General features: G+C 44.2%; 1 protein-coding gene across 2 annotated transcripts in view; it reads right to left on the bottom strand.

Moving 5' to 3' along the window:
* Positions 1-22,402, bottom strand: part of RYK (receptor like tyrosine kinase) — a 139,938-nt gene extending 117,536 nt beyond the window's left edge. For both annotated transcript variants that reach the window (XM_075861198.1, XM_075861199.1), the window contains exon 1: positions 22,012-22,402. In XM_075861198.1, the coding sequence (XP_075717313.1) occupies positions 22,012-22,363 (352 nt within the window). In that variant the 5' untranslated portion in view covers positions 22,364-22,402. The remainder of the gene's footprint in view (positions 1-22,011) is intronic.
* Positions 22,403-25,306: the final 2,904 nt, after the last annotated feature.

Below are 25,306 nucleotides of genomic sequence, written 5' to 3'. Positions count from 1 at the left end.
CAGGAATCTGAGCTAGCTCCGGTTCATGCCGTTACAGGTGGATGTCAGCTGTAACATACAGCTGACATCCACCGCTGATGGCGCAGACTCAGCTCCTGAGTCGGTGCCATCTTGCCGGCAACTATGGAAGCCTTTTAGGCCCCGCCTCCGGGCAGGGCCTGAATGGCTTCTGTACTAGGCATACTGGGAGGCTAGTGTTAGGCCTCCGGTTGCCTTTGCATCCATCGGCACCCCTGCAATTTCATTGCTGGGGTGCGGATGAGCTGCAAACCCCTTAAATGCAGCGATCGCTTTTGACCGCTGCACTTCAGGGGTTAATGGCAGGGATCGGAGCAAACTTCGGTCCTCGCCATTACCCCAGGGGGTCAGCTGCAACATACAGCCGACACCAAGGGATGGTGGCACCGACTTCGCTTCTGAGCCGTTGTCCACCATTTGTTGTATGGATACGGTAAAATGCAGAAAGCACTAGCTTTCCATGACGTATCCATACAACAAATATCGGGATGGGTTTAAGACTAGTGTATAAAAAGTCAGTCTTTATAAATTTTCCCCTCAATTTTTGGAGCATGACACTTGCAGTCCAAAGAAATACAATAACCAATAGGTAAACACAACTTCCAGGACAAATTTATGCGTCTATTGGCTGACAAATATAAATCGATGAAGATAAACTCTTTTTGTAGTGCGGAAAGCCCAGCGATAAGCTGAATGTCTGGTCTGGCTTCTGACCAGGGAAGTTGCGGCCAGCCATGCACACAGCGGACAATGAAGGAGAAATGTAGTCTTACACACAGTCATCCCTAGTATACATGGATGGCTTGAGTCTGTGATCGTTAGTGGCTCGTCATTTTGGCTCAGAGGGGTTACCCAAAAATGGGAACCCATCTAGGACTTCTATATACCAGAATAGTACATATGGAAAGGGGTTGTCTTCGTGAAACACCACATTTAATAAGTAAGGCCCCCTTGCACACGGCCGTAGCCGTGTGTATGGTCCGCGATTACAGGCACGGACGGCCATCCGCAATTGCGGGCCGTGCTCCCATTATAAGGTATAGGAGCAAAGTCCACAAAAATAAAAAAATAGGACATGCCATATTTTTTGCGGGTCATTTCTACGGCCTGGACACTTACCCATAATTGTGGACAAAAATTACGGTTGTGCGCATGGGACGTAAGACATGGGACAAAATGCAACACAATATAGGACAAGGAGTGCTGAACCAGAGCGGCTTCATTCTTAGGCCTTGGCAGTCGGACCTCCAACACTCAAAGTAAATGGCATATCCAAGAAATATGCCCTCACTTTTCTAATAAAAACTTTTACAGACAAATGGGACAAACCAAAAATGCATAATAAAAGATTATATTATACGGCAGGACTATAGCTTAGAACACTAAAACAAACAAGGTTGAAGGCTGCCAGAAGACGTTTATTCATGTAAGTGGCGGATGTGACAACAATGAGGCAGCCGCATTAAATGACAGCTAAGCAACTCTGACCCTGACAAGTTTCAATAAGGAGAAGGTCCCCATATTTCATATGCATTATGGGCTTACAGTCCAGCTCTTGTCACGCTGCCAACATTCACTAGTTTCAGCCTCTGATAGAAACCATGACTGCTGTAGACATGCACGGATTCACTTCACATATACACTTGTATGGATCATCATACTGTATTACAACCAGAGATGAGGTTATGCTCCATTAATAAGAGAATACATATATGGCCTCCTAAAGACGCATTGCCGGAGGGATAAGAATGTCACAACCATTATGTAGGACTTTGCGAGAACTAGAGTTTTTATCTTATCTACTCATTTACAGACTGCTGGTAATGCGGTTGTGGTGAAAAACGTCTAGGAGCGACAATAGCCCAGTAACTAGAGGCCCTTTACAGCGGCTGATGCAGCGAGCGCCAATCAACGAGACATCGTTGATCGGCGCTCGTTTGCCCCTGTCACACGGAGCTACGGATGGGGACGAGCGGTCGTTACTCTGATTGCTCGTCCCCATACATCATGTCGGCAGCGCGTCTCCCTGTTTACACAGGGAGATGTGCTGCCAACAACTATACGATTGAACTTTTTTTTTTTTTTTTTAAACGATACGACCGGCAGATGATCGAGCGCTTGCTCGTTCATCTGCCGATTGTTCCCCTGTATAAATAGGGCAATTATCGGCAACGAGTGTTATATGAATGCTCGTCTGCCCGTAATAGTCTTGTGTAAAACCCCCCTTAAAGATCCTTACACGGACAGATAAACTGCCGTAAGGGAGCGCCGATCAACGACATATAAAGTAGTTTTGCGCTTGCTTACTTTTATTTTAAACTTAGAAACGTTGTAAAAGGGGTTTGTGTGAACGATCATTTGTTCTAACCCCTTCTCATTGACTTTACATTGTTGGCAGCACATGCCTCGTTTTTATGAGGGGGGATGTGCTGCCGGCCAACGATTATTTTTATGCCTGCTTAAAAGATACAATCAAATACAAATGTGTTCCCATTTGTAGTTTGCTGGAGGAGGAATAATTAGCTTTTTTTAAGCTGGCCGTATGTCGGCTTAACCTGGCGATTTTGATGGGCCCGGTTGACTATCTAAAAAGTATGGCAATATCCTGATGGCAGATGTTCGAAAGAAGGGTTACGCGTGTTGAAGGTCAGCATGCCCAATCCTTTAGTTCATTTGAAGATAAGCCTCCGCCAGACGAGTCTGGCAGTGTCTTTCTCACTTCTCCATGTTGAAAACACACGCTATCCGCTGAGCGTGCATGTGTATGGCCAAGGAGTCGGGAGGAATAGCTGTCGCCCGCCGTCTTAAGTGTTTGGCCAACCTTGTTCAGACTAACATCACAGAATGACATTCTAAAAAAATTGTCCTATTATATGGCCGTGAAAACCAGCGCCGGTCAATGAGGCAGCTCGTTGATTGGCGTTAATTTGCTCCTTTCACACGGAGCAGATTGTTTATGGGAACCTGCTGTCGCTACGATCGTTCATCCCCATACATCTCCATCATGTCAGCAGAGCATCTCCCTGTTTACACCGGGAGTTGTACTGCCAACAATGAAAATATTTGGTGCTGCATAGATGAGCAGATCAGCCGATGAACAAGCATTTGCCTAATCATTGCCCCGTGTAAAATCGCCTTTAGCCGGGCTTTAATACCCATCACCCTAGCCGTCCTCATCAACGCTCAATTCCCTGCAGGTTGTTATAGCACCAAGGGGGAGTTCCAAACTAATGCCCATTATTTTACCACCGTGTTTTCAAATAAAGAAGGTAGCATTTACAAAAAAAAATAAAGTGCTGAATATACGTGTCAATATCCCTCACCTACACAGACCGTGACAAACCTTATCATTGCCAGAGCTCTCATGGCATTGTATGACTGATCTGTCCCATTACCAAGTTCCATAACATTTCAGGCTGTTGTAGAAACAAATCCTTCCGATACACCATCAGGAAAAGAAATCAGATGTCACGTTCTGCGTGGATACGGCGCTACATCTGGAACTAGGACTGAAACAGAAATTATGATGCTGCTGAAATTAAATCAATCCGGTGTTCTTTTTTGGGGATTTTTAATTGGTAAAGCAACGTCACGGGGTCTGGATTGATGGAGAACATAGGGATGGGTCTATATGCTGCATACAACACATCTTAGTCAACACTAAGCAATGCGCTGCAGGAAAAACGCAGTCTACTTTGGTCTTGTGGTTAACCAGATTTCTCAGGGAGGTTTCCATTCTCTTTGAAGTTTGAATGCCAAGTTCACAATAAAACTCAGACATTGAGCTGGAAAGTGTTCCAAATCACACTTGGTATGAAAGAAAAAAAAAAAGCCATTTTCTAAAAAAAAAAAAAAAAAAGAATCAAAAACAGACTTCCTGCATTATCCGCTCACTGAACCATGGGTGGGGGGGCAACAAAGGAAGTCAGATGACTGATCACTGAGGGCTCAAGTAATGAAATTAGTAAGGGTCTACTACAGAACATGTGAGTGAGCCGGCTCCCTATTATCCAATATCCTATGGGGATTACAGCACTGGCTGGGATACAAGGCGTATAAACAATGTGGATACTATATAAAGGAATGGAGCAAATGGGACTGGGGTTTAGAGGTTCATCAGTGCGAGCCATCTACTGAGCCCGGATAAATGTAATAAATCACTAAATTCAGTTAGTGCTGAGGTTGATAACACGGTCTGAACAGGATTCACCACTAAGAAGTAAACATAGAATATATAATGAGTATTGATATAGCACCAACATATTCTACAGCACTTTACAATTGGGAAAGTAACTAACAAGTAAAATGGCAAAATAATCAAAACAAATGAACAAACAATGGAACAAAAGGAGAGAAGTCCCTGTACACAAGAGCTTACAATCCAAATGAATTACAAAACTCAGTTTGTCAACTTTATGGTGTTTTAAGGCGCTTAGAGGCTCCCACAAATATTTTTTTTAAACCATGGTTAAAGGAACAGTGTCATCGCAAATAATTTTTTTATATGTTAAAGATGTTAGTGCTTTAATAAAAACGTTTATATTCATTTGTGTGTTTGTGTTTTACTTTTTCTTATTTTTACACTTTTTCTTCCCTATGGGGGCTGCCATTTTTTGTTCCATTTCTGTGTGTGTCGATTAACGACACACACAGACATGGAATACGGCAGCCACAGTCCCATAGGGACTGCGAACGGCTCCCGTCCCATTGACTGCCGTGTACGGCGTCTGTGTGGGAACTGCGCATGCGTCGCTCCCACACAGTCCTATTCGAAATTGGCGCCGTCCGGCGCCATTTTCCTGTGGACCGGAAGTCGCGGCCGGACAGTAATATTACTACTTCCGGTCGCGGCTTCCGGACTTGTGCACATGGAACAGCGGCAGCAAACGGAGCGGACGGGCCGGAGGGAGCCGCGGCGGCAGGAGCAGGTAAGAGATTTCAATGTATGTTAGTGTTTGTGTGTGTTTACTACTGTATGTAAACCTACTACACTGTGGGTTACCTCAAAAAATGGCGACACACAGTGAAGGAGGTTAAACCTTTCAAACCCCTCGTTTATCCCGGCACTAGCCAGGATAAAGGAGGGGGGGATGCTGAGAGCTCACTAGAGCGAGGCCTTTTAACCCAATGTTGCAATGCTGCAATTTTGGGAACAGCCCCATCTAGTGACCAAAAATGGGTAGTATTATAAATTAGAAATAATTTATAATATTTCCTGGCTCGTGCCAAAAAAAAAAAAAAAATTTGAACAATGTTTAATCACCCACACACTAAATTTTTAATTTTTTAAAAAAAAAACATGTTTTTCTGGCAACACATTCCCTTTAATGAAGCATGAAGACAAAAGGCATTGTACAGTATTTAACCCCTTAGGGACTAGCTAGTTTGGGCCTTAAAGGAACAGTGTCACCACAAAAAAAAATTTTATGTCAGTTTAATGTTAGTGTTTTATTAAAAACGTTTTTATTTATTTGTGTTACTTTTTTCTATTTTTTCACTTTTTCTCCCCTATGGGGGCTGCCATTTTTTTTTCAATTTCTGTATGTGTCGATTAACGACACATACAGGCATGGAATACGGCAGCCACAGTCCCATAGGGACTGCGAACGGTGCCCGTCCCATCCACTTCTGTGTACGCCGTCTGTGTGGGAACTGCGCATGCGCCGCTCCCACACAGTCCAATTTGAAATGCGCGCCGTCCAGCGCCATTTTCCTGTGGACCGGAAGTCGCGGCCGGACAGTAAGATTACTACTTCCGGTCGCGGCTTCCGGACTTGTGCACTTGGGCCAGCGGCAGCAGACGGAGCGGTAAGAGATTTCTATGTATGTTCGTGTTTCAGTGTGTTTACTACTGTATGTTAACCTACTACACTGTGTGTTAGCTCAAAAAATGGCAACACACAGTGTAGGAGGTTAGACCGTTCAATCCCCTCGTTTATCCCGGCACTAGCCAGGATAAAGGAGGGGGGGATTCTCAGAGCTCACTAGAGCGAGTGCTTTTTTCCCAATTTTGCAGCAAAAAGCAATGTGGTTGCTTTACCACATGCAATGCTGCAATTTTGGGAATAGCTCCATCTAGTGACCAGCAATGGGAAATATTATAAATTAGAATCTAATTTATAATATTTCCTGACTCGTGAAAAAAATTTGAACAATGTTTAATCACCTACACACTAAATGTTTTAAAAAAAAACAAAAAACATGTTTTGCTGGCAACACATTCCCTTTAAAGAGACTCTGTCACCACATTATAAGTGCCCTGTCTCCTATATAAGGAGGTGGGCGCTATAATGTAGGTGACAGTAATGCTTTTTATTTGAAAAAAAAAAACCCGATCTATTTTCACCACTTTAGAGATTTTAGATTTATGCTAATGAGCTGCTTAATGCCCAACTGAGTGTATTTTTACTTTAGACCAAGTGGGCGTTGTATAGGGGAGTGTAGGACGCTGACCAATCAGCATCATGCACTCCCCTCCATTCATTTATTCAGCACATAGGGATCCCGCTAGATTCTTATGTGCTGTATTATACTAACATATTAACAATACTGAAGTGTTTAGACAGTGAATAGACCTTCCACGGGATGTCTATTCACAATCTCTGCACTTCTTTACTGTTTCTGTGGTAGTTACAGCAGAGGAAGCGTGATCTCGCTGTAACCTGTCATCTACAGCGAGATCACGCTTCCTCTGCTGTAACTACCACAGAAACATTAACGAAGTGCAGAGATTGTGAATAGACATCCCGTGGAATGTCTAAACACTTCAGTATTGTTAATGTGTTAGTATAAGACAGCACATAGCGATCTAAAAGGATCCCTATGCGCTGCCTAAATGAATGGAGAGGAGTGCAGGAGGCTGATTGGTCAGCGTCATACACTCCTCTGTACAACGCCCACTTGGGCATTAAGCAACTCGTTAGTATAAATTTAAAATCGCTAATAAAGTGGTAAAAATAGTTTTCTTTAAGGCTCAGAGCCCATTTTTCAAATCTGACATATTTCACTTTATGTGGTAATAACGTCGGAATGCTTAAACCTATCCAAGTGATTCTGAGATATTGTTTTCTCGTGACACATTGGGCTTTATGTTAGTGGTGAAATTTGGACGATATATTCCGTTTTATTGGTGAAAAATTGCAAGATTTAGAGACGGTTATACCACCCAAAATAGTTACTAGTTCACTTTTCCCATAGGTCTACTTTAGATTGGCATCGTTTTTTGAACATTCTTTTATTTTTCTTGGACGTTACAAGGCTTAGAACATAAACAGCAAATTCTCATATTTTTAAGAAAATTTCAAAAGCCTTTTTTTTAAGGTACCTGTTCAGTTCTGAAGTGGCTTTGAGGGGCCTATGTATTAGAAACCCCCATAAAACACCCCATTTTAAAAACTAGACCCCACAAAGTATTCAAAACAGCATTTAGAAAGTTTATTTAACCCTTTAGGCATTTCACAGGAATTAAAGCAAAGTGGAGGTGAAATTTGCAAATTTCATTTTTCTTGCTGAATTTCAATTGTATTACAGAAAAAAAATGAACACAGAAGGTTTTACCAGAGAAATACTACTAATTATGTATTGTCCAGATTCTGCAGTTTTTAGAAATGTCCCACATGTGGCTCTACTGCGCTCGTGGACTAAAACACAAGCCCCGGAAACAAAGAAGCACCTAGTACATTTTGAGGCCTCTTTTTTATTAGAATCTATTTTAGGCAGCATGCCAGGTTTGAAGAGGTGTTGAGGTGCCAAAACAGTAGGAATCCCCCAAAAGTGACCCCATTTCGGAAACTACACCCCTCAAGGTATTAATTTATGGTTGTTGTTACCATTTTGACCGCACAGTTTTTACACGGCACGTATTTGAATTGGGCTGTGAAATTAAAAAAAGTCATTTTTTCCAATAAGCTGTAATTTTATCAAAAGGTCTTATTTTCACAGGGAACAAAATACCCCATTTGTGGTGATAAACTGCCGTTTGGGCCCATGGCAGGACTCAGAAGGAAAGGACCACCATTTGGCCTACTGGGGATTTTCTGGTGCGAAGTCCTGTATGCAGAAGCCCCTGAGCTACCAGTACAGTTGAAACCCGCAAGAAGTGACACCGTTTTAAAACTACACCCCTTAAGGCATTCATCTAGAGGTGTAGTGAGCATTTTGACCGGAGACATAACAGCCACATTGATTATGGGGTGTATCAGCTGCCTGAGCACACAGTAGGGCTCAGAAGGGAAAGATGAGGGGGATAAGCTATGCGGAGTGCATCAGGGTAAGTAAAACTGGGGTAGATTAAAAGTCAAGGGATGTATGATACATTTTAAAACACTCTCATACAGAGCCTTAGTTTTTCAGGAAACGTGTCACATTGATATATCGTGTCCTCCCTTATCCCCCTCTTTGAGCAGACTTTGCACCTCTTTTGACTTTTTCCCTTCTTGCCAGTTTGGGGAACTTCTCCTGGAAAGTGTTGCCCTGGTGCGATGCGTGTGGCCCCGCTTCCAGAAGTACTGGGTGCCCCCCCCCCTTCCTGGTCCCTAAAAATTAGTTTCTTGATAACCACCTCTTGAAAATTCCAGGAAAGTTCCCCTCTGGCCTGCACATCGACGTAACACGTACGTGTTGTACAATGCCATCTGTATGATGTGCACGGCCAGCTTCTTATACCACACCGCATGGCGCTGTAGGGCTTCAGGACTTGATCTGACAAGTCCACCCCTCCCATGTACCTATTGTAGCCCAGGATGAAGTGTGGTTTGGTGGTCTCTGTACTGGTACCTCGTACAGGTACATGGGTACTGGTGTGGGCATGTATTGTTGTCAATACAGGACATCTCTCTTGTCCTTGTACTTGACACACAATATATGTTGCTGCTGGATTGTGCCCTGCTCTCACCCGTTCTTGTTTGCCCTGCAGAGTCTTAGGGAGGCCTCTCAGGTTTCATCGTGTCAGACGAGCGAGGACATATCGGCACCAGAGGCTACAGTTGATTCTGCAGCAGCATCAGCAGGTAAGTCGATGTAGCTACTTACCTGCAAACGCCGATGCTGCTGCAGAATCAACTGTAGCCTCTGGTGCCGATGTGGCCGACACGATGCAGGACCTGGGGCAGGAAGTGAGTGACGTCACAGCGTGATCTCTCGAGAACACGGCGGTGTCTGCACTGCCAGAAGCTGGGCGTTCTGAAGAGAAGTGGATGATACTTCTCGTCAGAACGCCCAGCTAGTAAAAGTAGTAAAAACGCCCCGATGTACGCACATAATACACGCCCACTTGGACTTTTACTTTTCAACACGCCCAGTTGTACTTTTGCAAGCCTCATTTGCATAAATACAAAAATGATCATAACTTGGCCAAAAATGCTCGTTTTTTAAAAATAAAAACGTTACTGTAATCTACATTGCAGCGCCGATCTGCTGCAATAGCAGATAGGGGTTGCAAAATCTGGTGACAGAGCCTCTTTAAATTCTGCAATAAAGGTGTAGCAGAAATTGACGTGCTGCGGATTTGCAATCAGCTTCGCAGGGCAACTTATGCATGTTTTCAGTGCATAATTTTTATGCAGCGTGTGGATGAGATTTGTTTGCGGCTACTGTAATAAGCTGCAGATTTTCTGCCACCAAATCCGCAGTGCATACACGAAGTATGAACATACCCATTATGTAGCGCAGCAGGATAGAAGGCAGAATCTATACAGGTAAAGTGTAAACGCAATACATCCACTATCTACTACTAGGAGTAATGTAGAGGTTGTAATGGAGCCAGCAGACACTCGGAGACTGCAGTCCACTGGACAGTAACTTGGCGGATGGACAGAAGTTAAACAGACTGGGTTTTAATCAGTCTAAACACAATCCTGCTCTTCTAAGGGAGAATGAGGGCGGTAGAATAACATGAGAGAATGCCATGACTGTATAGCAGCTAGCAGGACTTGACAAATGGCCCGATCACCTTTCCCCTTTCTGTAGACGAGCTATCGTGGAAAGGAAATCTTTTGTGTTCATTGAAAGCAGCTAAAACGTTACAAAGAAGGAAAAGTGTGATTAAATATTTCCCACTGAAAGAAGCCAATAAAGATCTCATGTTACTGAAGTATTACTGCCTGTGGCTACATATCTAGCGGACACATCTGAACAGTATAACCTGTAGGCATGCTTGGAGTTGTAGTTTCACAATAGCTGCAGACCACATGCCATCAATTACTTCATGGGTGAGTCACCCCGCGACGAGCTGCCCAGGAAAACCTACGACATGTGTAACATCACCTAAAGAAACAAATCTCCTTCCTCCACACAGCGCCTGGAGGCATCCAAAGGCCATTCTTCTCCTTTATGGTTTACAGAGCAAGCGTCATAAATCTTACAAGTCAATTATGTCAGAAGAGATGAGTTACTTCAAACCTGCCGTGTAAACAAGAGCAGACCATTAACGCTGCCCACAATGTGCTTAAAAAAGTGCTCAACAAAAGAGAAGAATTATCCTGAGCCTGGCGTAACGCACGCAGAATAAACGCCAGACGACGACATAAAAACACACATTATAGTCACTTGTGTCATGTGGAGCGAATGTGCAGAATCCTCCTCCACAGTGAAATTCAAGTCACATCAAAGACTCATGCACACTACCGTATTATTGCGGTGCGTTGTATTGAGCTGTAAGGGTATAGTCACACGCCCCATTTACGGACGTAATTCAGGCGTTTTACGCCTCGAATTACCCCCGAAAAAACCGGCTGCAAACATCTGCCCATTGAATTCAATACGATGTTCTGTGCAGACAGGCTTTTTTTTTTTACGTGCCGCTGTCAAAAGACGGCGCGTAAAAAAACGCCTGCCTCAAAGAAGTGCATGTCACTTCTTGGGACGTAATTGGAGAAGTTTTTCATGGACTAGAAAGGAAACCAGCTCCAATTACGTCCGTAAAGATGCCGTGAAAAACGCGTGCACTTGTCAAAACGTCTGAAATTCAGGAGCTGTTTTCGTCTGAAAACAGCTTCGTAATTTCAGACGTAATTGGTGTTACCGTGTGAACAAACCCTAATAGTGTAAAGTCAGCCACACACAATCATCGGCAGATCAATCATTCATGGGGTCGTTTGCACGAACAATACCACCACAAGCAACAGTAGAGACTTAACAGGCCTGGCCATTCAGGGAGAAGCCGCGCCAGAAGCCAAAAATGTTTCTAACATGCCCAAACTTATTTTCGGAACACAGAAGTCTGTCATCGCATTAAGTTATTAACCAGTTCTGGACTACCCATAGACTATTAACGTCCTGGCTTTCCAGACCTATCTCGGCAAAGGACGTTTTAAAAACGTTAAATATCGCATTTATTTTATTACATAAGATCAAGGGCCTAGATCTTCTGAGAAATACCAGATACATGTAGAAGAGGAATAAAACAATCTACTATTAGACTCACAGATGGCTAAAACGTGAAAATGCCAGGAAGTGGTTAGACGATAGTCAGCCGAAATCAGCCAACTTTCAGCTCGTGTATGGCCAGCTTAAGGGGCCCTAATGTACCTCTGTAAGCCTTTGATTTCATGCAAGGTCGGCAGTCTTTTTCTGTTAAACCCATATTTCAGAGGTGTTCTCTCCCAGAAGCATTGATTGTAGGGGGACAACGTCTCCCACATACAGTATGGTACAGCCGCATGGGAAGTTCGTGTACAGAGCCCCAGGGGACTAAGTGTCCTGCAGTACAGCCTCATGCATACGGCTTTGCTATGTACACATGGCCTTAGAACCCATTCACACTTCAGTTTTCAGGGCAGTATTGGTCATTATTTTGAGAAAACTGAGAAAAAGTAATGGAACGATTTGTACCCACTCTTCGGTTTTGCTTACAAATCTGGATGCAAAATACGGACCTAAAAACGCAAGTGTGAATGAGTAAACCCCCGAAAAATTGGAAGCAGAACGCCTCCAAACATCTGCCCATTGATTGCAATGTGAAAAACAGCGTTCTGGTCCGACGAGCAGTTTTTCTGCGCGGCCGTTTTGAAAAACGGCATTGTAAAAAAAATGGCCGCAAAAAAGAAGTGCGGGTCACTTCTTGGGACGTTTTCTGGAGCCGTTTTTCATAGACTATTGAAAACCGCTCCAAAAACGGCCATAAAAAAACGCAGCGAAAAAACGTGAGTGGCTTAAAAAAAAAGTCTGAAAATCAGCGTATGTGCGCTGCGTTAAACTCATGAAATGTCCTATATTTGCCCGTGTTTCGCGCTGCACGCACCCATTGAAGTCAATGGGTGCGTGCAAATCGTGCTCGGCACATGGAAGTAGGGATGCACGATGCATCGAAACGCTGTATCCCCAAACTGTTCAATACCGTTGTTTCATGCATTTCAATACTTAGCTGTTTGGCCGCACAGCTCAGCATTGTAACACATGAGTGTATGAGAGCGGGGCTGCGGATGTGTAATACAGCCATTGCCCCGCTCCTGAGTCCTGACAAGTGTGCGTGCCGTCAGGATGATGCGATGCGGCCGGCGCGGCACTAATGAGCAGCGGCACTGAAGACAGAACATGGTGGGCGCACTACAAAACACTCCCATGTTCTGTCCTCAGTGCATGCACCGCCGCTCATTACTGCAGCGCCGGCCGCATCGCCTCATGCCGACCGCGCGCGCACTTCCTGTCAGGAGCGGGGCAATGACTACTACACAGCCGCAGCCCCGCTGGCGGAGATCAGAGAAAACTCTCATCTCCGCCGTTATTCCCGTGAATGCTGCGATCACAGCGGACTGCAGCATTCAGGGGAAAATAAGGGGGGATGCCCCTTGGATCGTGTCACAGGGAATTCTTATGACGCGATTCAGGGAAATACCATATATGGGCAGATAGCCCAGGGTCCATTGAAGGACCCCAGGGCTGTCCCACCATATTTCCTGTTAGGGCATACTGAGGTATGTCATAACACCTGCCTGTGTACTATCTGTACACAGGCTAATGTACTGTAATATAGATATATGCCGGTACATTACTATCAGTGTATAGATATATGCCAGTACATTAAAGTTGAAAAATAAAACTAAAAACAAAGTAATATTAAATTTAAAAAAAAATACACATACACCTTTTTTACAATAAACATTAAAATAAGTCTCAATACATAAAATATACACATTCGGTATTGGCGCGGCCGCAATAACCTGCACAACGATTATTTTGCATCATTTATGATATGTGCGCTGTAAAAAAATAAAAAAACTGCTTTCTATCACTTATTGTGGGGCACGAGGTGTGATGAATTTAACCTCCATGTGCCTCACATTAATAGTAATTAACCCCATCATGTACCTCACATTAACCCATTATGACTGAGAAACATGATGGGGTTAATTACTATTAATGTGAGGCAACAGGAGGTTAAATTCATCATCACACCTCGCGCCTCACATCAGAAAATAGAAGATTTTTTTTTATTATTACTGTAGGCAAAGTATCGAAATCGCAATACTAAACGAAGTATCGGTATCGAAGTCCAAATTCTGGTATCGTGACATCCCTACACGGAAGCACTTCCGGGGGTAGCGTGTGATGCGCACTACAATAGTAAAAGCTTTTCGGTTTGTAAACAGAAAACCAGAGTGTCAATCACGCAGCCGTGCACCATATGCGGATGCCACACGGAGCTTTTGCGCGCGCAATACGGACAGGTCCATGTGAATAAGGCCTTAGTTTCAGACACTCGACTAGGTGAATTCCTCATTGCAGGCAGTAAATCTAAAAAAAAAAAATTATGCTACAAGCAATCAAAAGAACCGATCACCAGAAAACCACACAAACGGATTGTGACCCCCCCCCCCTCCCAGTTTATCATGATGGGACTGATTCCCACTGACACATTGGCATCAGTCTAAACACCATAAACTTATAGGGTTCATCAACAGATCTCTCTTTTCGATCAGCGATAACCATCATAAACTCATAGCGATGGTCTAGTTTGCTGGCCGACACAAGTTTCACATATCGTATCCAATATCCACACGCATGATCGCTAGGGATCCAACCACTGGGACCCCCATCGTTGAGAATGGGAGACCGAAAGTCCCCATAAGTGCTCCATGAGGAGCATGTGACTTTACGGTGTCTTCGTCCGGCAGCTCCATAGAAATGGAGCGCCGATCGTGCGCATGCGTGACAGGCACTCCATTCACTTCTATGGAGCTGCTGGACACAGACCCAGGAGTCCCATGCTTCTCGTGGAGAACTTCAGGGGGAGTTCCGGTTCCCAGTTCTACTTCTCACTGGGTATCCAAGGGGTCAGACCCCCAGTAATCACACATGTATCTGCTATCCTGCGGATAGGGGATTTGTGTGTTTTGTGGGACAACCCTTTTAAAGAGGCTCTGTCACCAGATTTTGCAACCCCTATCTGCTATTGCAGCAGATAGGCGCTGCAATGTACATTACAGTAACGTTTTTATTTTTAAAAAACGAGCATTTTTGGCCAAGTTATGACCATTTTTGTAGTTATGCAAATGAGGCTTGCAAAAGTCCAAGTGGGCGTGTATTATGTGCGTACATCGGGGCGTTTTTAATACTTTTACTAGCTGGGCGCTCTGATGAGAAGTAACATCCTCTTCTCTTCAGAACGCCCAGCTTCTGACAGTGCAGATCTGTGACGTCACTCACAGGTCCTGCATCGTGACGGCCACATCAGCACCAGAGGCTACAGTTGATTCTGCAGAAGCATCAGCGTTTGCAGGTAAGATCGACTTACCTGCAAACGCTGATGCTGCTGCAGAATCAACTGTAGCCTCTGCTGCCGATGTGGCCGTCACGATGCAGGACCTGTGAGTGACGTCACAGATCTGCATTGTCAGAAGCTGGGCGTTCTGAAGAGAAGAGGATGTTACTTCTCTTCAGAGCGCCCAGCTAGTGAAAGTATTAAAAACGCCCCGATGTACGCACATAATACACGCCCACTTGGACTTTTACTTTAAACACACCCACTTGGACTTTTGCAAGCCTCATTTGCATAACTACAAAAATGGTCATAACTTGGCCAAAAATGCTCGTTTTTTAAAAATAAAAACGTTACTGTAATCTACATTGCAGCGCCGATCTGCTGCAATAGCAGATAGGGGTTGCAAAATCTGGTGACAGAGCCTCTTTAAGGTAATGCTCCATACCAAGTTCCAAACTGCATCTGGAAGCAACATTAAGATTAGGAGCATCATGGATTGGGTTTCTATGGCAATGTACCACACGCACAAGACTGGGGAACATCACACAAGAATCAGTCAGCTAAAGAGGAGTAAGCTGCGACTGGACATGTGGTCTCTGGAATGATCAACACTTCACCATCTGTCAGTCTTCTGGATGGCGAATGCCAAGACAATACTTTATCCCTGAACGTGTAGAGACAACTGTGAGGTTCATTGAGGTTACGTATCATGGTTTGGGCTTTGGGTTCCAGTAAAGGCCCATTTACATGGGCAGATATCCTGATTGGTCAACAAGCACTGATCATCAATACAGAATGTGGATCGCCACTGGTTTGCTCTATTCAAACAGAGCAACAATGGAAGGTATGGGGACAGACAATCTTTAATACCGTTGTTCGTCCCCATACATATGGATCTTGTCAGCAGCACATTCCATTTACACAGGGAGATGTGCTGCCAGCTAGCGACCATTTTTGTGGCCGCATAAAACATCCATTTAGGATCACACTTGTGTTGTACAAGCCATTAAGGTGATATTACACAACACGACATGGGCCATGTAAATGAGCGCCGATCAATGAGACAGCTCGTTGATCGGCGCTCATTTGCTCTTTTCACAAGGAGCTAGTATGGTAACGAGCTCTCGTTGCTCCGATCGCTCGTCCCCATACATTTCGATCATGTCAGCAGCGCATATCCCTGTTTACGCAGGGAGGTGTGCTGCCGATAGCGGTAACAGTGTCGGAATTTAAAACTATGCAATCAGCTGATCAACGAGCGTTTGCTTGTTCGTTGGCTGATCGTTGCCCTGATTATCGGGAACGCTCGTTTGCTGATAATTGGCCGGTGTAAAAGGGCTTGTCAACACGTAATTATTTGCTGCAGAAAATTATACAAAGTAAGTGTGAACTTCGCCTTAGCTGAAAATCAAGAGTTTGTCAGCTGAGCACTGGCCTGCTTCTCGTTCGCCAGATCATTGGCCCATGTAAAAGGGCCTCAAATATGAAATGAGGTTTTTGTACCTAAGCAAGCGATGACATACAGCTAGGATATTCTATCACCTGCAGATCTGTGGGGTTACAATACACAATGATATTCTCGATAATGGTGCGCTTCTAACTTTGTGGCAACAGTTTTGTGAAGTCTCAACCCTATTTCATCAGGACAATTCCCCCTTGAACAAAAAGTGTGCATAAAAACGGTTTGATGTGGAAACCTTGACTGGCCTATAGAGACCTGATCTCAACCGCAGCAAACACCTTTGAGGTGAGAGAAAACACTACTTTTGGAGCAGGCCGTGTTACCCAACTTCACGAATCATCGTGTCTAACGGTGCAGTCAGACGTGGCATATTTGCCTTGTATTTCCGCAGCGTAAAAATATGCTGCAGAAAACTTTACAATGTAAGGCTTTAATCAGACGAACGTTGTATACGTCCATGTGCGGTCTGTTATAAAAACCGGACAGCACACGGAGCTATGGGCTATTCAGACGTCCGTGACTTTTCATGCAGCAGGTTGCCGTTGCGTGAAACTCACTGCATGTCCTATCCTGCTCAGTTTTTTGCAGACCACGTCGACCATTGAATTCTATGGGGTGAGTGAAAATCACAGACGTCACGCTGTCCGTGTTTCACACAACGGTTGGTAAAGAAATGCAGAGAAAAAAAATTAAAAAAATACGTGCACAATCACGGACATTAAAAACGGATGCCACATGGAACTGAAATGCATTAAATATGGTCCGTTTTTTTGCGGACGCAAAGCAGACACGCTCGTGTGAAGCAGGCCTAAGACTACAAGAAAAATATTCAGCGACGCAAGACATTGAGAAATCTGCCTCAGGGCTAATTCAGACGAATGTTTATGTAGTCCGTCACATGGACTCATTTCTACGGGGCTGTTCACATGAAATAGAACACGTCCCATTTTTGTCAGTTTTCACGGATACCTCGATAAACGAAAGTGTATGAGGGATCCGTTTTTCACGTCCCAGTTTACACTCATTCGTCTGAATAAGCCCCAAGTTGCAGAATATTTTTCCCATTGGACAGTTTACTACTGCATATTTTTACACTGCGGAAATACAAGGCAAGTACGCCGCATGTGACTGCACCCTAAATGGACGTATATTGATGCAGCCACCCAACAAAAGGACGAAAACCCTCCTTTAACAGGGGATGTTTTGACAGAAATGGGTGGGGGGGCAAGTTTAATAAAAAGGGTATTCCAGCCAGGGCAAGTGACAGCATATTGCCAGGATATGCTGCCTCTTGCCAATTGTGGGGGTTCCACTACGGAGACACCACCAATCATTTGAGTGAAGGGACCACGGCACGTCTCAGCTTTCCCTGCACAGTACCACGTCTTCCCAGCACTGCAACTCAAATTGTGAGCTTTGGGTCCACACACAAATCATATTTTATGTTTTTGGAAAGTTTATTTTCTGGTTAACAGGATGATCTTTAAACAATGAATATTTATTATTTCCAAAAAGTCATAACTTAAAATTCGATCAGCAGTTTTTGTCAATATAAAATGTTTTTTTTTTCACATTGTGTTTTGAGCCTTGTAACTTATATAGACCCACAGTGGGGTTCATCACCGACACAGCCCCTCCATCTCTCATCAGTTCCAGAGGCTTCGCGCTACCCAGGGAAGTGGAATATCCGACCGGACTTCCTGTGCAGAACATCCGCACTGTATTACAGTAGCAGCAAAACGGATGGGATTTAAACAATTCCCATCCACACCATGTGGATAAAATTTGCAGGAAAAAAAATAAAAAGAAATAAGTGTGGAAATTGACCTGGGGTGCAGATTCTTAATCTGCAGCATATCAATTTCTCTTGCAAAAACATGGCGGAATTACCGCATGGAAAATCCGGCCGGAGATTTCAAGGCCCAATGGCACACGACCATAGTTTTCATCTGTAATTACGGAGGAAATTGCGGACCCATTAATTTCTATTGGCCACAGATATTTCCGTATATTTACTGATGTGTGTCTGTGCTGAAGAAATGATACACAAAACATAGAACATGTCCAGAATGTATGTATCCGTATTTGCGGACCGTAAAAAAACTTTACGGTTGCGTGAATGAGGCCTAAGGCAGGGCTAACACTGTGCGTTTTTTTGTGCTTTAATGCGCTTTTTTTTAGTATTTTGGTAGATAAACTCCTGTCTCCCAATGAGAGTTCATCGAACAGAACGAAAAAAACAACGCATGATAAAAACGCAATAAAGTCGCAGTGTGTGAACCCAGTCTAAAACCTCCTGAGCTCGTATCGGTTTCACCAACTACAACTTAGAGAACAAATACAGAATAAAGGCTGTATTTTCTGTGCATGTACAGTTCATATATTTCTTGCCAGAAACAGGAGTAGATGCCAGCAGAGGGAAGCAGAAGACCTGGATAGGATCCTGGTCCTCACATGTGCTGTTATTACAGGATCACGGACTTACACCGTTTAGGGTCCATTCAGACATCACGGTTCGGTTAAAACTGCATCAAAAAATGAGTTTTGCAGTTGTGATAAAAAGTTTATCTGGCATCAAAACACAAGTCGTTGTTTTTTAATGATCTATATTAACCAACCTAAATTCCAGATTAATTTATCAGTATAGTTTAGGAAACCCAGAGAACATAGAAACTCCATGCAGATGTTGCCCTGGATTAAACCCAGGATCCAGCAGCAACCACTGAGCGACCGTGCTGCAAGTCATTGAACATGGAAAGCAGAGTCAACAGCAAAGAACATGCTCCAAGCTGGACCCAAACTGTCAACTGGCTACATGCCGCTGGATCTGTGGATGTGACTGCCATTCAGACAGATTCCTCATCCTTCTCGTTCCAACTTTTATGGACAAACTAAAAATGACAATTTCAAGTCAGGCCACACTCCAGTGTCTCACTTTACAGTTATGCAAGAATCCCTGTATAAAAATACCAGCAGAAAGACAAAGAAACGTAAAGGATTGTACATAAAGTCCCCAGCCTATAAGTCAGATTTTTTGGGATGCATGGTCTTCCTCTAAGACAGTGGTCGCCAACCTGTGGTTCTCTAGCGGTTACAAATACTACAACTCCCATGAGGCCCTCCAGCTGTCTGAGCTTACTAGGGCTTTTATTTTCGCAACACAAGGAGAAAAAGTATTTTGGGGTCAGTGCCGCTGTTTTTCTCCATAGGCTTCTCTATAGAATTTCAAAAACCGTAAGAAAAACACTGCAACAAAATGGGATTGAGTAAAATACACCACTAAAAACGCATTTATGGCATTTTGCACATGCGTTTTAAAACGACGGGAAAAAAAATAAAATAAAAAGTCTGTGAAGAAGGCCTGAAAGGATGCAGACAAGAGGGCACCTTTTCCGATATTTGGTGGATGTGTCCCAGGTGTCTATTTCTACTCGACTACTTAATTTGAGATCATTTTCCTGGGAAGCTACTGATCCAATCATTCCTCCTAGTCACCATACTTTAAGTCTTTTAGAACATAGGAAAAAACCTTTGAACGCTGGGACCCCCACCAATCCCGATAATAAAGGGGCGGCACACTGGTTTAGTACAGCGCCACCATAAAGTGTGGCTGTGTAGGGAACTGCAGCCCAGCTGTACTTAAGTAAATGAGGCTGTGTTGCAGCTCCCAAATGCGCGGGTCCCTTCAATTTCAGAAACAGTGGGGGTTCAAGCAGACAGACCCTCACAGATGGGAGTTTGCTACAATTGTATCCACTCTAGACAAAGCTCTGATCTAAACATATCCGGTCATGTCAGTTTGCTACAATATACCAGTGTAGGTAAAAAGTATCAGCCTGAACTCCAGGTACTCAGCTTGATAAGTATTAATCTGAATTCACACAGCGGTTGTTTTTTTTTGCCATTTTTTGCGGCATTCTTGGGTTCAGGCTTCTCTGGGTATGACCATGTCCTCATAGGCTTCCCTATAGGACTTTGAAAATGCCAGAAAATAAAAACATTTCAACAAAGATCTGTCCCTGGGTGCTGCTACAGTGCATACAATGCCCTCCAATGATGCAGCCCCTGTACCAGTCCAGCGCTACACAGCAAAAGAAACCCTCTGGACCCACTGGGCATCACATACAGAACGAAAGTGTTACCACTGACAAACCAGGTTAGGCTTCGTTCACATCTGCACTAGAGCTCCGTTCCGATGGACACAAACGGAAACCATAGGTTTTAGTTCCAATGGTGACGGATCCGGTGCCAATGGTTTCAGTTTGTCTCCGTTGTGCAAAAGTTCCGTTCATTTTGATGGAATCAATACTGTAGTCGACTTCACTACTGATGCCGTCAAAACGACAGAACCGGAAACCATCGACACCGGATCCGTCACCACTGAAATCAATGGTGACGGAAACCTATGGTTTCGGTTTGTGTCTGTCAGGGCTCCGTGCCGACGGAAATCTCCAACGGAACCCTAGTGCAGATGTGAACGAAGCCTTGGAGCTACACACATTTTTTTGACAGTCCACAGAGACACTGAGTCATGGGACAGTCCATACCACAATTATCCTGTGACTATTAAAGGAATAGTCCACCTACGGACAACGCAGAAAGCCCCAGCGATCAGATGTCCTGCTGGGGGAAACTGCAGAAAATGTAAAGTTACACAGCAGAAGGCAATGTAAGGTAGCCCACCCCCAGATACAGAGCCCACCCCCAGATACAGAGCCCACCCCCAGATTCTTTCCTACAGTTCTCCACTTCAGCTAATAGAGGGGTTCCAAGTGGGTACTGCATCTATGGCGCCCTTGTGACCCACGCAGTCATGTTACATGTTAGGGTGCAGTAATACATCACGTAATTTTCTGTAGAGGAAAAATCACCTGCGGAATTTGACACCATATATTCCTTTGGGTGAAAACAAAATATGTAACACATACATGGTTTAAAGCGACCCTTCAGTCCAAAGAAAAAAAAATCTAATGCTCTGGTTTTCCACTCTCGCTCTCAAATAGCCGCCGCAGTGTCAGACTTTCCTATGGAGTCTTTGGAAGTCCGGGACTTGCCCCACCCCCTTCACTGCCCTCCAATGGCCAGCACTGATGACGTCATCACCTGGCACCGGAAAGCGGGAATGGGGACCAGATCGTTCAGGGGCAGCAGATCGGTTGACTATACATTTGCCCTAATTATTTGGACTGGAGGGTCTCTAAATTTCCGCAGCATTTCTTGCATGTGTTGTGGATTTTGGAGGTAGAATTTTATCGTAGACTTCAACGTTATGCGAGATTACAAACTCAAATACACAGGAAATTCACCACAAAATCTGAAAACGTAATTCCGCTGCATATTTTGTGGGGTATTTTCACGTAACGGGTGACTGCACCCTTGCTCTTAACCAAGGTTACCAATCCATCTGTCACCTTACAGTCACCCAGTAAATCGGAAGTACACATGACATTCGCCCTCCAGAGATGTCACTGATGAGTGCCCACAACACATGCCCATCAACTTCTATGGCAGGGACATACGAGTCGGGTCACATAGTCCAGGGCGAGAAGACTAAAGAGTCATGTGATCAGCACCTTCCACTTTCATCCAATAGAAATACAAAAGTTGTAGTCACCATCGCAGGTTCAGAGACCTGATACTTCATCAATTACATTAGATTCCTACACAACAACAACCCCCAACAGACACATGAGATCACATGACTGAGCCGGTGGCATCTGTGTGTGCCAGGCTGTGATCACAGGGCACAATGCAGGGAGCCCCCCACTTGTATCTGGACAATGGCTGGTGGTGCAGGGTCATATTCACTAGCCCCATCCCCCGCCCCACTCACCGATCAGCCGCCGTACCTCCTCCTCGCTCATATAGACGTTCAGACCGGGTTCACCGGCGCCCCCAGGCCCAGACTGAGCCTCACTGACGGTAAGGAGAACTGCGAGCAGTAGCAGCAGGGACGGACACCACAGCCCGGGGCCCGGCTGCCTCCCCCATCTCCTCCTCCACCCCGGGGGGTCCGGGGCCCCGGGCAGCATGTCTCTCACAGGCCGTGCTGAGAGGTAAGGGCGTCCCGGACCATGCCTGTACACACTGTCTGTCCTGCCGCCGATAACACTACACCGCGGAAACGAAACACGACCCTGGCGCGCTCGGTCTTCCTCACGGAGGCTACAATCCACTAGACGCATGCGCTCTCCGCCTTCAGTCTGCTCTAAACATCGCACTCTTTTTGCCTCTTCCGGGCCGCCGTCTACTTCTATAGCTCCCATGCGCCCCCTTTAGGTTGAATTTACTTTAGCTTCTATTTTTATTTTTTATTTTTTTTAAAGGAATCTTTATTGATAACATTAACAACGCACAAGGAGCAATGTAATGCTGTATACCAGATTCTTCTGACTCATTTTTTCTTTACTGGAAGCTGGATGAGATTTTGTTTTTTACGGGACGAGGTGTACTTTATATAGGTACCTTTTTTTTTTGTACATTTACATTACCATTTAATTTAGATTCATTTAAATTTCGGTGAAAATGCAGAAAAAAGCAGTTCTGCTGCAGTTTTCTTTTTACAGCATACTCCGAACATCATAAAAGACGCTATAAATTTTGTGTGCAGGTTCTTATGGTCTTGACGATACCAAATACGTGTATGTTATTTTACCCCGCCTCCTTACTTTTGATTGACAGCTCCTCGCCTTCCCCCCGCAAACAAAATCCCTTACTTGTGCACTGATGTCGTCTTCTGGTGTGTGCGCACAAAGGGACACCGGATTATTATGATAAAAGGCGTGAAATGTTTGCAGACCGTTATTTACAGTCGGAGGAGGAGTTTAGGAGAGGGGATAACGGCAATGAACTTTTTATAGCAGCGGCCAGTGAGGGATAAGTAAAGTTCAAATGCTGGTGACAGGTTCCCTTTAAAGGGGTTTTCCATTTTCTGACACCCGGACCCCGCACCGATCGGCCACTCCGATTGCCTCCGTGCACCGGATGTTTGGAACAGTATGCAGTAGTTGGAGCCGGAAGCAGGTGGCTCCGACCAGTACATAGTGGCCGTGCAGCAGAACTGCAGCTCAGACGCTATTCTTTGACCGGAGCCATCTGCATCCGGCAATATCGTCCGGTGCCTGGAGGCAGCCGGAGTTGCGGATCGGTGCTGGGTCCGGATGTCGGACACGCACTGATCATATACTGATTATCTATTCGGCGGATAGGTCATCAGTTGTCAGAAAGTGGAAAACCCCTTTAAACATTCCTTTTTTTTTAAATTAATTTAACTTTTTTTTCAATCCCATAGTGGGATTTTTAATTTTGATATTTGTTTTTTTAACATCAATGTACTGACATATCTACAGTATATGTCAGCACATTATAAGCCTGTGTATTGGCAGTACACAGGCAGTTGTTAGGGCATACCTAAGTATGGTTTCTCTGATCTCCGCCATTAGAGCGGGGCTGCTGCTGTGTATTACAGCAGTTTTTCCGCTTCTGATCGCACGGGCACACTATGCTATGCCTGTGCGATCAGCAGGACGAGTATGATCGTCATGATATGGCAACGTCCTGCTGCTAATGACAAGCATACATGTCATGTGTTGTCAACCATTTAACCCCTTAAGGATGCAGCCTAGTTTTGGCCTTAAAGGACGGGTGTCGCGAAAAAAAAAATCTTTAGATCAATTTGCTTTTAGTGTTTTATTAAAACATTTTTTATTTATTTGTGTGTTTGTGTTTTACTTTTTTTTCAAACTTTTTCTTGTCTATGGGGGCTGCCATTTTCTTTTCATCTCTCTATGTGTCGATTAACGACACATACAGACATGGAATACGGCACATACAGCCCCATAGAGAATGCGAACGGGAGCCGTTCCATTCACTATAGTGTACGCCGTCTGTGTGGGAACGGCGCATGCGCCGCTCCCACACAGTCCAAATGGAAGGTCTTCGGCCGAGCGACATCCGGCGCCATTTTCTTGTGGACCGTAAACAGCCGCGGCCGGACAGTAAGATGACTACTTCCAGTCGCGGCTTCCGGACATGTCTTCTGAAGCAAGCACTAGGAGTGGAGGGAGCAGACTGAGCGGACGGACCGGAGGGAGCGGCGGCGGCGGCTGGAGCAGGTAAGTTATGTCTGTGTATGTTCGTGTTTTAGTGTGTGATTACCACTGTATGTAAGCATACTACACTGTGTATTCGCTCAAAAAATGGCGGCACAGTGTAGGAGGCTTGAACATTCAATCCCCTCCTTTCTCCTGGTACTAGCCAGGATAAGGGAGGGGGGATTCTGTGATCTCACTAGAGCGTGTATGTTTACACCAAATTTGCAGCATAAAGCAATGTGGTTGCTTTACCACATGCCAATGCTGCAATTTTGGGAATTGCTCCCTCTAGTGACCAGCACAGGGAAATGTTATAAATTGGAATCTAATTTATAATATTTCCTGACTTGTGAAAAAATTAAAAAAAAATTATAACACTGTTTAATCATTTATATACTAACTGTTTAACTAAAAAAAAAACATTCCCTTTAAGGCTGAGAGCCCGTTTTTAAAATCTGACATATTTCACTTTATGTGGTAATAACGTCGGAATGCTTAAACCTACCCAAGTGATTCTGAGATTGTTTTCTCGTGACACATTGGGCTTCATGTTCGTGGTAAAATTTGAACGATATATTCAGTGTTTATTGGTGAAAAATAGCAAAATTTAGAGAAAATTTTGAAAAAATGGCATCTTTCAGAATTTAAATGCATCTGCTTGTAAAACAGACGGTTATACCACCCACAATAGTTACTAGTTCACATTTCCCATATGTCTACTTTAGATTGGCATCGTTTTTTGAACATTCTTTTATTTTTCTTGGACGTTACAAGGCTTAGAACATAAACAGCAATTTCTCATATTTTTAAGACAATTTCAAAAGCCTTTTTTTAAGGTACCTGTTCAGTTCTGAAGTGGCTTTGAGGGGCCTATGTATTAGAAACCCCCATAAAACACCCCATTTTAAAAACTAGACCCCTCAAAGTATTCAAAACAGCATTTAGAAGGTTTTGTAACCCTTCAGGCATTTCACAGGAATTAAAGCAAAGTGGAGGTGAAATTTGCAAAGAAGGTTTTACTAGAGAAATACTACT

The sequence above is a fragment of the Rhinoderma darwinii genome, chromosome 4 (assembly GCF_050947455.1).
Source record: "Rhinoderma darwinii isolate aRhiDar2 chromosome 4, aRhiDar2.hap1, whole genome shotgun sequence".
In the NCBI taxonomy this organism is placed as follows: domain Eukaryota; kingdom Metazoa; phylum Chordata; class Amphibia; order Anura; family Rhinodermatidae; genus Rhinoderma; species Rhinoderma darwinii.
The sequence above is the reverse complement of the archived record's forward strand: the minus strand, read 5'-3'. Positions and strand labels throughout refer to the sequence as shown.